Below are 13065 nucleotides of genomic sequence, written 5' to 3' on the forward strand. Positions count from 1 at the left end.
TACCCACACACAATGGAGTGCATAACTCAGATTAATTTGCATTAGAAAAGTAATTCATTTCACTGGACCATTATTGTACCAGCTGCTGAACGGTAGAATGGGTTGCCTACCTGGTCCCTTTTTGGAACTTTCATTGTAATGTACGAAAACGGCTACACACAATATGGAAAAGTTAGAGAAGTTGCCTACTGTTGCAGCGGTTGAAGCATAAGGCTATTGAGTTCCCGGTTAGTCTACAGCCCCCTACAACACTCACAACTTGTCCGACTCTTGCGTGTAGTCGACTTTGTACTCCACATCGGAAGCTCCCACAGTGGATCAGTGCTCGCTGGAGAGGCTAAAACTCATCAGGGCTGTGGCAGCGTGGCGTTTGTCTGCATTTCCGCTCCCACTGATTTTCCCATGTCAGGAAGCAAACTTTCTTCTCCACATTCGTGTCAAAAATGGCGAGGTGCTCGTAAAACAAGGAAAGAATGCGGGTAGTAACAAAAGAGGATGTCCATCAACAAACAGCCATCAGCTATGCAGCATACAGGTGTTGAAACTAGGTCTATACGAGAGGTTCACTTTGATGGAATGAATCACTTGCCCATCTCTTGTTGTTAATTTTCTTAGCCTGGCCAAGGAAAGGAACTGTTTCACAACTTTTCACACTGTGAAATGAATGGAGATCTGAACTCTTTAACATTACGTATTTTAGAACTAATATGCATGATCTTTCGTTCGACTCATTGGCCGAATGGTCAGCGTTGAGGCCTTCGGTTCAGTCGGTCCCGGGCTCGATTCCCAGCCGGGTCGGGGATTTTAATAGGCTCTGATTAATTCTTCTGGCCCGGGGACTGGGTGTTTGTGTTTGTCCCAACACTTTCCTCATCATATTCACAAAACACACTACTCTACCAACTACCACAGAAACACGCAATAGTGATTACATCCCTCCATATAGGGTTGACGTTAGGAAGGGCATCCGGTCGTAAAACAGGGCCAAATCCACATATGCGACACACTTCGCACCCGCGACCCCACAGAGGTGGGAAAAGCGGTAGAAGAAGAGGAAGAAGAAGAAGAATGCATGATCTTTCGTCTTGCTTCTAGGTGAAGCATTTGTATGAATACTTTTGTCCCCAAATTAGGACATACTGTGTTTCCAAAACCATGAAAATGTGCATATATAGTGTATTTCCACATTATCAGAGCCCGTATATTTAGGCTGTAAGAGGTTAGAATGCAAACTAATTTACCTGTTAGGAACTGTAGTCCACCCTCTCTTCCGTAATGTAGTGAGAGTAGCATAATTTGTAGGGCTTCTAATAGGCTGGGACCCTCTTCTTTATGCAGATCTCAAACCAGAACTGTTGTGCGGTTAGCGTATATTTGTTATTTACTTTAGTATGACTGCATTCTAACCTATTACATTCAGGCTCTACTCATTATCTAACTATTGTGAAAAAAGAAACAAGAGATATTTCTGATCAGTTGAACTAAGTCGTGAAGAAAGAAGAGGTGCGCACTTGTGTTCCTAGGGTCCTATGAGGGACTCTGATGCAGCAACTTGGCATAGATAGCGTACTTACCACACGCTCCGGTGTAGGCGACTTCGATGTTCTTCTTGGTGAGACAGGCGGCTCGTTTGAGTTCGCACAGCGAGGGGTATGTTCGGCCGTCCCTGCCGCATACTGGTCTCATCACAGGTTCGCACTCTGGTGGACACTCGCATTTCGCTATCCCGTACTTGTTGATGGCGCACTCTTCTCCTGGCTGACAGCGGACCGAGACACAGGGGTTCACACCTGAAAGCAGTCAATAAATCCTCTATTAGCCACCTCACTCGATAATAACTGGAGGACAGATGTTTCTGGGTTTATTTATATGATTTATTCTGAGTCGTGGTTAGCTTAGTGCTTAATTCCTGACTTCACAACCAAACAACCAAGGTTCGAATCTACTTAGATCCAAGGGTGAAACCTTCATCTAGAAAATCGAAGTGAACTTGTAGTTCAACGTGACTACTGATTTATCTCGTGTAGAAAAACTGAGTGCAAGAATTGCGGCTCAGAGGTCCTCGCCGGCTCAACTTTCACTTGTGTTCCCAATTACAGTTCCATCCGTTGTTGATTTCAAAGATTTAGTAAAGATTTAGTAAATTGTATAAGAATAGCAATAACAAATAACGACCAGAAACTCCGTATGGCATGGAGTGTCTTTCACTGAACCGAAGAGGTCTGATGGAAAAACTGGAAGTCAGAGAGAGGAGAATTCTCAGGAATATCTTAGGTACGGTAAAGGAAGATGAGGAATTCCAGATGGCGCAATTTCGAGCTCTACGAACATATTGAGAGGCTTTCTGATTGTGATAGGCAAAGGAGAGGAGCATTCTATGACCATACAGTAAGACTGACTCCCAAAATACTGATCAGGCACGTGCGTGTTTATCTTCTGGCAGAACAAGAAGATTCGTACCACTTAGCTGACAGAAACTGAGAAGGAAATTGAAGAACTAGGAATATCAAGATAGACGGTCTGTACGACATGCCCTGAAAGAAGTCCACAGTTTTCACGGGAAGAAAGGTACCCGCTGGACGGGCAAGAGAAAGGAGTTATACCGAAAGGAAATGTGAGAATACTGGGAAAAGGTCAGAGCCCAACAGTTGAACAAGCGTGGTCCAAAGTAGGCACATTCGAACCAATAATAATAATAATAATAATAATAATAATAATAATAATAATAATAATAATAATAATAATGAAGTATTTGTTTAACATTGCCTTTAAACATCAGAAATCTATTCCATCTACTCCTAGAGAACAGCTTATCTGATAGTACTGTACTCGGTGCAGTTAAGACGTCTTATCATTACAGAGCTTCACAAACAAAAAAACTGGCTGCGTCGCTGCCTGCCTTTCGTGGTAAAGGCACTATGAAACTAAAAGACTCGAAACCCCTGAACTATGTATGGCCAATAGGTCATATTTTTATAAGAATGAAATAAAATATCCGAAGAGTGAAGTTCACCTGAACTACATTTTCCTCTGTAGATGATCCTCAGCTGTTTGCGCGACCGACAAGCCTCTTGTCTCAGGCTGCACTCGTTGCTGTAGGTCTTGCCATCGGAGCCACACACCGGGTTGAACTCCAGCGAACACGTATCCCCACAGCGACACACAGGGTTCCTGTCCGCGTCCAGTTGACACACCTCAGGAGGGACGCATGTCACCGACTCACACGGATCTGAAACACACAACAAAATAGTAGATAATTACATAAAATAATTTACAATAATATTCACATTAGAGAAATATTCTAAAAGAAAAGAGTTTAAAATCTGGCCACCCTCGGGTTGCGAGATGAAGACGCAAGCACTCAGTTTTTAGTTAACATTTAAAAAAATCTTTTGCAGGCCTATAAGGACTGAATTACTAGTTCTTTTATTGCTAGTGGTTCATATTGTTTTTACAATTTGCTTCACACTGACACAGACAGTCAGGTCTTATCACAACGATGGGTAGAAAAGGGCTAGGAATGGGAAGGAAGCGGTCGTGGCTTTCATTTAGGCACAGCCCCAGAATTTTCTTGGTGTGGAAATGGAAAACCACGGAAAACCATCTTCAGGGCTGCTGAGAGTGGGGTTCAAACCAACTGTCTCCAGAATGCAAGCTTATAGCTGCGAGACCCTAACCGCACTGCTAACTCGCTCCGTGCTAGTGGTTTAAAGTTCGGAAGAAATCAGCCACGGTCTTAATTGAGGTAGAGTCCCATTATTTTATTGATGTCAAAATGAGAAACCGAGGAAAATGTTTAGGGGCTGTCCTTGGTGAGGTTCAAACCTACCATTTACCGAATGAAAACTTCCAAATATGTAACCCATACCACACAATCAACTCACTCATTAGATTACTATACATCACTTGATGACATCCAAGCTCCTCTCTAACAGTCTAACTGACTGAATTCTGTTTCCGGGATGCCGAGGAGCCGGGATTTTAACAGACAGGTATTGTTTTACACGCCGATTAATCTACCGACATGTGACTGGCGTATTTGAGCATCTTCAAATACCGCGGGATTGAGCCAGGTTCGAACCTGCGAACTTGTACGGAGAAAGTTAGCGTTCTACTATCTGAGCCACTTATCTTTTTCTGTAGTTTATTTCCCGTTTACTAATATTAATTTAATAATAATAATAATAATAATAATAATAATAATAATAATAATAATAATAATAATAATAATAATTGTACCGGGAGGTACACCTCTACGTCACGCGTTCAAAATGAGCGCCTAAAAGAACTCCTATATCTGCCAAAGGTGAAACCAATAATACAAGAAGTTAGAACTTTACCCTGAAGATGTCACCACTAAAATCTGATATAATTTTGTTATTGTGAAGTTTCCTGTACTGTGTAAATTTCTACTGGTTTTGTTTGCCATTCATCAAGAAGTTTGGACTTTCTTCAACAGATGTCACTGCTAAAAACTATGATCAAGTTTTGTATTCATAAGTTTTTTTTAACTAAATGATGTTCACTTATTTTTGGGTTGGCAACACTTCTTTTTCTTTCCGCCAGTTTTGAATCTGACCAATTAGAAATTTCTGTAATTATTTTTCAGCCTATCACAGTCTTCGTGTTGGTTTTTGGGTGTAACTTTGGTTCTGCCAATAAAATTGAGAGGTTGTGGGTGGTTTATTCGTGAAAGGTCTCGAACTTTCCCCGAGAGTTTATAAACTGCGAATTTTTACGTCTCTTGGCCAATTGATCTCATCTAACTAAGTGTGTGTGTCAAGCAGGAGGCGGGAGGCGCCTCTTTCATCAGGCAGCAGTACACCGACAAGGTAATGGCCACTTAACATCTTTATTTCTTGCTTGCTCTGCAGTTTAACCCGAGGGAGAGGTCCGAAACGTTAACTATGTAATCTACTTCTGAAAATATAACTTCTGCCGGATTATGTAATAACTTCATAAAAACTTTAACTGCAAATCGGGGATAGAGATTGATGTACCCTCTCGAGCTCCCCTTCATATTGGTTTGAGGTGACTACGTTTTGTAATTGGTTTTCTTCCTTTCCGTAATGTCTTAGTTTATTCTTCTACGAGTCACCTCCATAGTTTGGGAATAGCCCCTGTTTCACCAGCTTAGTGCCCTTTAGATTTTAAGTGCTCATATCCAGGAGTGCAAGCATTAGGTTCCTTTCATTTTGTGTTCGGGCCATTTATTTAAATGTTATTCCTTTCACACAAAGGCCCTATAGGTTGGGTACGAGATACCCCTGTTTCAATTTGTAAGTTGGGCCATGCAAGGCCAAAAGGCGTAAGATATTTTTGGTGTTGCCTTGAGTAGGTTTGGGAACTGAGAGCACGTTAGCTCTTTTTCAAGTGTGTAAAAGTGCCTCTGGGAGGCCTAATCTTGTAATCGCTGGAGTTAGTGCTCCATGTATTAGGGGATTTCTGCCGTTGCATAAATTTGTGCTCGTTTGTAAATTTGAGCTAGGAGCTCAGGAAATGGAAAGTGAGGGCTTGAAGCCCAAGATCTGTTTATACCACCAATCTTGTCTCTCTTAGACTTGTTTCTGAATTGCTATTTGTACCTGTTACATTGTTATTTGTTGATTTTTGAAATTCTAAAGAAATATAACCTTTGTTAAAGTTTTAAATCAATTCGTGACATTGTAGTTAGACCTTCTTTCACTTCTGCGTTCCACGGGTAATCCCGTAATAATAATAATAATAATAATAATAATAATAATAATAATAATAATAATAATAATAATAATAATAATAATAATAATAATAATAATATCGTTTTATGACACACCAGCTACTTCTACGATATTAGGAGATGTCGAGGTGGCAACAATTCGGTCTGCAGGAGTTCGTTTACTGGTCGGTAAATCTACCAACATGAGGCTGACGTATTTGAACATTCTCTAATATCTCCTGATGGAACAGAGATTCTACCCGCTCTCCTGGTTGGCTCAGAAAGCCAGCACTCTACCTTATGGGCCATAGACGGTGTCTTCTTTATTGAATTTCCGGATATATTGATTCACATTCCTTGAAGTTCATTTCTCCAGTTACAGGAAGTTTTCGATTCCTCTGTCCTCGTCTCTAGACTCTCCCGCTAACCACCTCTTCTATTGGGATGTCTTCGCAGGTTATACTATCAAGTTTTTGTTATCAAATAGCAAACTAATATTTATATCCGAACCACCTGTCACTAGTTCTAGTGAATACTGTACCAGTTTTGGTGTGTTGAAGATGAGAAAGCGATACTTTCGGAACCAACTGTGGGGGTAATGATGCAGCTCCGAAACCAGCAACAATACATTCTAATCATTCACTTCAATTATGTTGTACATGTTCACGCATTACTTAAAACATCCGAACAATTTGGTACGAGCTTCGTTTTACCAAAGTGCATTTCCGTGTTACCAGAACGAACAAGATATGCGCATCCGACTGAGGCTCTTCTGAACACGCAAGATCCATCTGTGTAAATGGATCTATGAGTAAGCATTATGGTTTGTATTCCAAAGTATTTTCTGCGTTAGTTGAGGTAACAGAGCTAATTTATGTTGCTGTTGTTTTACAGATTTAGGAATATTATGAGTATGTCTCTATGTACTTGTTGCGTGAATTAGTTTTTTCTTATCTTTCTCTTTATAATTTACGTTTTGTTTGTACATTATGAAAATGATCTCTGAAGATTTAACAGACAAAGTTATAAAGGAAATATTCACAATGTAAATGAGAGTCGTGCAGGTCTAGATAGTTTTTCTAATGCCAGTATAGCTATGCCCTCATATCGAAGTGGGGATAAAATTCGTAGAAGAATTACAATGTTGTCAAAGCACTGAAGGTACAAACGTTAACTCACATGATATAGAAATACCAACTTCGTAGACACTGTAATGTGTTCCGAGTAACACAATTGATCCCGTATAAACAGTACACTATCAGCAATCTCTGATGAGATGTTTGATGGTCTTGTTGTATCGCAGTAGCCTGGGGTGTCTCAGGTAAACACCGTTCATTTACTTACCTGGGGAATTACTGCCTCAAGACGTAGCCTAATTAAGGGAGGTATAATTCAAAATCTGTAATATTTAATTATAACTTGATTTATTTGCTAGTTGTTTTAAGTCGCACAAATACATCAAAGGTTGTCGGCGACGAAAGGATGGGAAAGAGTTAGGATTGAGAAAAAAGCGGCTGTGGAATTAATTAAGGCAAAGCCTCATCCTTTGCTTGGTGTGAAAATGGGAGACCATGGAAAACCATCTTCAGGATCGCCGACAGTGGGGTTCGAACCCACTATCTCCCGAATACTGGACACTGGCCGCACTTAAGCGATTGCAGCTATTGAACTCGGTTTTTGGAAATACGCTTCTCATTTTGGCCTGGATAAGATTGTAGTATAAAGTGGCAGTTGTACCCACCTTGCTGTGTGAAAATGAAACCTAGGTGACAACAAAGCGGGAAGAAAATAGAATCGTTCCCATTGCGATACTGTAAGACTTACTGGGAGGGTGAGATTGGGGCTCTCATTCGCTTTGAAGCCTCTTTTAGCAAACGAAGTGTCGAATTTCATCGTGTAGGCTCATCTTGAATGAGGTGCTGTCTGTTTCTCAGAACTGCCGAAGATTGCCACTCCAAGAAAGAATCCGAATTAAATATGTCTCGCAAGTATCAGTGATCCAGAAAATGTAATATAAGCTAAAAATATCAAATATCTTGGTGAGATGATCCAATACAGTGGTTTAGAAAAGGAATCAGTGCGAAGAGAAAGGAGACGAGCTACTCGACTGAGTGGTATGTTGCGAGCTGTCAGTGGAGAGATGGCGTCGAATGATATAAGAAAACCAAACCCCATGGCGCAACAGCCCTGAAGGGCCATGGCCTACCAGCGACCGCTGCCCAGCCCGAGGGCTGTCATGTGTCATGGGGTGTCATGTAGTCAGCACAACGAATCCTCTCGGTCGTTATTCTTGGCTTTCTAGACCGAGGCCGCCGTCTCACCGTCAGATAGCTCTTGAATTGTAATCACGTAGGCTGAGTGGATCTCGAACCAGCTTTCAGGTCCAGGGAAAAATCGCTGACCTGGCCAGGAATCGAACCCGGGGCCTCCGGGTAAGAGGCAGATACGCCACCCCTACACCGCGGGGCCGGCTTGTCGAGTGGCATTAGCAGACGAATAAGTTCGAGTTGAATTTTTAAAAGTAGAAAAGATCATACTGTGAAGATAAAGTTGGAATTCAAGACGACAAACTGGGGCAAATATTCGTTTATAGGAAGAGAAGTTATGGATTGTAATAATTTACCAAGGGCGATGTTCAATATATTTCCAAATTCTTTGCAATTATCTAAGAAAAGACTAGATAAACAACAGATAAGGAATCTGCCACCTGGCGACTGCCCTAAATGAAGACCAGATAATCCGTATATAAACAGAGATGGAAAGGATGAGAACCAGAACGTGGACATTTCCGTTAACGATGGTTAAATACGATATCGGAACAAAACTAAAGACGTAATCCATGGAACATGATGAAGAAATACGGACTCCAGCACGTTCATAACTCAGGCCAAGAATCTTGTGATAAACTTTGTACAATTTAACTTTATGTGGTGGAGTGTCTATCTTTTTGTTAGTGTTCTGCATAGCTGGTTTTCCTGGCGCAATGACCGTATGTGGGGTAAAGTTCTTTAATGGAAAAAATAAACAATAATATAAATGATTATGCACCCTGTTCTTCACATTCTCGAATTGACGATGTTATTTAGTCATAATTAATCATACGAGTTTGTAGTACGTATTACAGTGACTGAATTCAATCACTTTGGATTAATTAAATTCGTCCATTTTAATACAAGTGAGATACATTCGTATTAGCCAGTTGCGTCCCGTTGTTGGATCAAATATACAGGTATCACTGTGGCATGTATCATATTATCCACCCAATATTCGTAATGCCACATTAATTTATTATTGGACTTAACATTATTATCGCGTGTGCAAAATATGTTTCTGACCAACATTTAATTTTTTTAAATTCATTGTCCCAAATAACACTATTAGATACCAATATATGAAACATAATATTTCTAGGTTTACTAGACCTATGTACCTGGTCTGCAAATATGATGAAAGGATTCAACATTTATGACAAACATCAAGACGCATCCAAGAATCATGAAGAAAGAAGGAAAGATTGAGAAAGTTAAGAAATTCAAATATCTTGGTGAGATCATCCTTTACAGTGGTTTAGAAAAGAAATCAGTGGAAGCAAGAATTCGGAAGCCGACAGTTGCATATTAGCAAAGAATGTATACAACACGAAATGTATCAGCTTGAGGGAGAAAGAAAACAACAACAACATTTTAACGTGGGGATCGATGCTAAGCTCCGTACGCTACTGAAACTTTGGATCTAACAATAAAGTGGAATGGATGGAGGGAAAGATCTCGAGGAAGAAGGATGATGATAATTCCATCTTGAAAGATACATTATGACATTTCCTAGAGGGAGGTTCGTTTACTGCCTGCCTGCATAGGGAGAAGGGATTGGCGGGTATGGTTGCCATGGAAACGTGGGTGGACCAACTACGGTTGCCATGGAGATGAGCCTTCTGGTCGGTTCGTGTTGCTTGGAGTTGCCAAACCTCTCACTTCTGAGTTACGTACAACAGAACACAGAGGTCTGAACGAACGAACAAGTGAACCAGAAGCGAAGGGAAGGAGAAAGGGACGCAGGAATTTGGCAACAGCATGCAATGTTCCTTCCTCCTGCACTGTCAGAACGCTTCTTTTTAATATTGCGGGTGAAGTGTCGTTATCAGTATCCTTCCATGCCGAAATGATGGCACAGTATCATTCATAACTTCTCCACTAGTAAATGACATTTCATTTTGGTTGTCTGTTAGGTCATCAGCCCAGAGGCTGGTTGGATCCTCAAATAGCACCACCAAAGGTTTTGCGGTTAAAAGGAAACCCCCCAAAACCAATGGCAGCACCAAAATGCGGCGTACTAGGCAAGATGAGGAGTGAGGTAGTTTGCCATTGCTTTCCTCACTGGGTCAGAAAGTACTATTGCAGCACGACTGACCCTATGAGCAGCACCTTTCATAACACTCAGATGCACTAGCCGTGCTCCGAATGTCATTACTCAGCACTACCCATACCCCAGCAACTTCCATATTGTCACAGCCATGGATGTTGACTGGGACTTCGGTGGAAGCTACACTTTACTCTGGCCTGTGCCAAGAGGTGGATGCAAAAGTACTGTACCCATGAAGAAATGACAGCAGGCATCATTTTGGTTATGGAAATTAAAATATACTTTGGTTGAAACTTTGGGTTATGTTATTGATCTGAAATTACATTTACATTATAGTTCTTGGGGTGCGTAACCAAGTCGGTAAAGGTGAGCTCAGTTCACGAAGAAAAAGCTCGGCTTCGATTACCCGCCCCGTCATGAAGTCTAAAGATTCAGAAACATTTTCTACTTTCAGAATAGCACATGGCCATGATGTTTACTCATCCTTCACTTGGGAGAAAACAGTCGGGCATAGAGCTGATCACTCTATTCCACTACGTGCCGAGGGTGCGAATAATGGAAGCCTTTACTTTCCATACCTCCAAGACCTTCACAGCTTGTATGGAGACGTCTTTTCTTATGATTTTATGACGCCTTGCATCTGTCTCTGTGAGGTATTTAGTAGCTGTTTATCTATCTTAATATGTACCACAATGATGTTTTAAGTACATGCCTTCTGAAACACTTGTTTCTCGGTCATAAAAACTGAACTTCAGAGAAGTAGATTACCGGTAAAGTTGCTGTAGCGCCACCTCAGAGGACACTCAAACAAACATTGAAATGTGCTTCACTTTAAATGCCTAACGAATTTTAGAAAAAAACCCTGATTCAATGGAAATCCACTGCCTGTTTCAAGTCAATAATAATAATAATAATAATAATAATAATAATAATAATAATAATAATAATAATAATAATAATAATAATAATAATAATAATAATAATAATAATAATAATAATAAATACATTTTTTATTTGCTAGTGGCTTTACGTCGCATAGGTCTTATGTCGACGGTGGGATAGGAGATGCCTATGAGTTGGAAGGAAGCGGCCGTGGCACAGCCTTTGCCTGGTGTGAAAATGGGAAACCACGGAAAACCATCTTCAGGGCTGCCCGTAGTGGGATTCGAACCCACTATCTCCCGGCTGTAAGCTCACAGCCGCGCGCCCTTAACCACACGGCCAACTCGCCCGGTAATAATAATAATAATAATAATAATAATAATAATAATAATAATATTGTTATTTGTTTTACGTCCCACTAACTACTTTTACGGTTTTAGGAGACGCCGAGGTGCCGGAATTTAGTCCCTTAGGTGTTATTTTACGTGCCAGTAAATCTACCGACATGAGGCTGATGTATTTGAGCACCTTCAAATACCACCGGACTGAGCCAGAATCGAACCAACCAAGTTGGGGTCAGCGCCTCAACCGTCTGAGCCACTCAGCCCAGCTGTTTCAATTCATTCGATCCAGTCAGGAATGGAATGAATAGAGCCCCCATCTACCGGCGAGGTGGGCAATGATTAATAACTGACAGATGGAATGAAATTATAATGGAGAATGCTGCTGGAATGAAGGATGACAGGGAAAATCGGAGTACCCGGAGAAAAGTCTGTCTCACCTCCGAGTTGTCCAGCACAAATCTCACACGGAATGAACGGAATTTGAATCACGGAGCCGAGCGGTGAGAGGCCAGCGAGCTGTCGCCAGAGCCACGGAGGCTGTAGAAAAACAGACTGAATGAGCCATTTTATTTTTGAAAGAAATTAAATCACTTATGTAATTTCAAAAATTGAAACATATTTTATTATGCACTGAAGTTTTGCTAATATTAGTCTATATAGTGTATACCATCTTCTCATAATGATTTATTAAACAAGATATTTCTTGTACAATCATTTACCGAAAGTCTGCCTGCCAGTTATCTTGAAGAGCACTCAAGAGACAGATGGATTATTGGCTATTTATAAAGGGTTTTTCCTAGCGATAAAGACAATTCACTGTATCTATGTGTTAACCAGGACAGTCGCTACTTGTGGATCAAGGAACAAGTGGGTTCTTACCACACCGTTCACCACCGTTGAATGGTATTTTTCAGTTTCCTATTTAAACTTCGGGAAAATATTGGAAAAGTGTTTTTCTGGAGGACTACAGTACACAATTACTGATAGGACGAACACACGCAAGACACTGTAACAATATATTTTAGCTGTGCATATGAAATTTGCAGCAACAATGACTCAAGTTCCCGAATTAATCAGCGAGATCTTTTACAAACATACTAGATAATCGGAAAATTGCAGTGATAAATAAATAAATAAATAAATAAATAAATAAATAAATAAATAAATAAATAAATAAATAAATAAATAAATAAATAAATAAATAAATAAATTTTCACCTATTCTGTGTATATTGTAGCCCAGTAGTCTGTTATTTGTGTAAGATATGCGGTAAGAAGCTTTAAGCATAATACGCACTCTTCTCGAAATCCTTGCGTAGTTTCTCGAATAACACAGTGTCATAACAGGGAAGGAAATAAAGACAATCCCTTCCCTATTGTGTGTGCTCTCCCGGCTTTGTAGGTAAGAACGTAGAGTGCGCTATTTCTAAAGGCATACTGCGCGCAGCATACACCTCTGCCACCATTTCAACGGGTGCTGCTCTTTTCAATAGGGAGATATGATACTTCTCTCTTTCCTTTTGTCAAAACTTCAGAGCTTTTACCGAGAATATAGTAGTACAGGGCATTCCAAAGACCCTTGTCTGCCATGCTTGGGAACACAAATGCGTAACCACGGACCATACCTAGGAGTGGTAAATTTACCGTTTTGAAATCAGCCATTTTGATTTGTACATTTAGCATTTTGTAATTTCGCTTTTTTGTAATATTTTGAAGAAAATAATAGAATTTGAGTTAATTATGATAATATTAATATCTAAGACTGCAGAAGATCTGGAACAATTGC

At 40.4% G+C, this 13065-nt stretch overlaps 1 protein-coding gene across 1 annotated transcript in view; it reads right to left on the bottom strand.

Annotated features, from left to right (window-relative positions):
- LOC136876018 (agrin-like) overlaps positions 1-13065 on the bottom strand; it is a 207435-nt gene that overhangs the window by 126715 nt on the left and 67655 nt on the right. The window contains exons 2-3 of the mRNA XM_067149627.2: positions 3014-3229; positions 1575-1790 (exon numbers count right to left, since the gene is read on the bottom strand). Of these exons, the coding sequence (XP_067005728.2) occupies positions 1575-1790; positions 3014-3229 (432 nt within the window). The remainder of the gene's footprint in view (positions 1-1574; positions 1791-3013; positions 3230-13065) is intronic.

The sequence above is a fragment of the Anabrus simplex genome, chromosome 6, assembly GCF_040414725.1.
Source record: "Anabrus simplex isolate iqAnaSimp1 chromosome 6, ASM4041472v1, whole genome shotgun sequence".
Classification (NCBI taxonomy): Eukaryota; Metazoa; Arthropoda; class Insecta; order Orthoptera; family Tettigoniidae; genus Anabrus; species Anabrus simplex.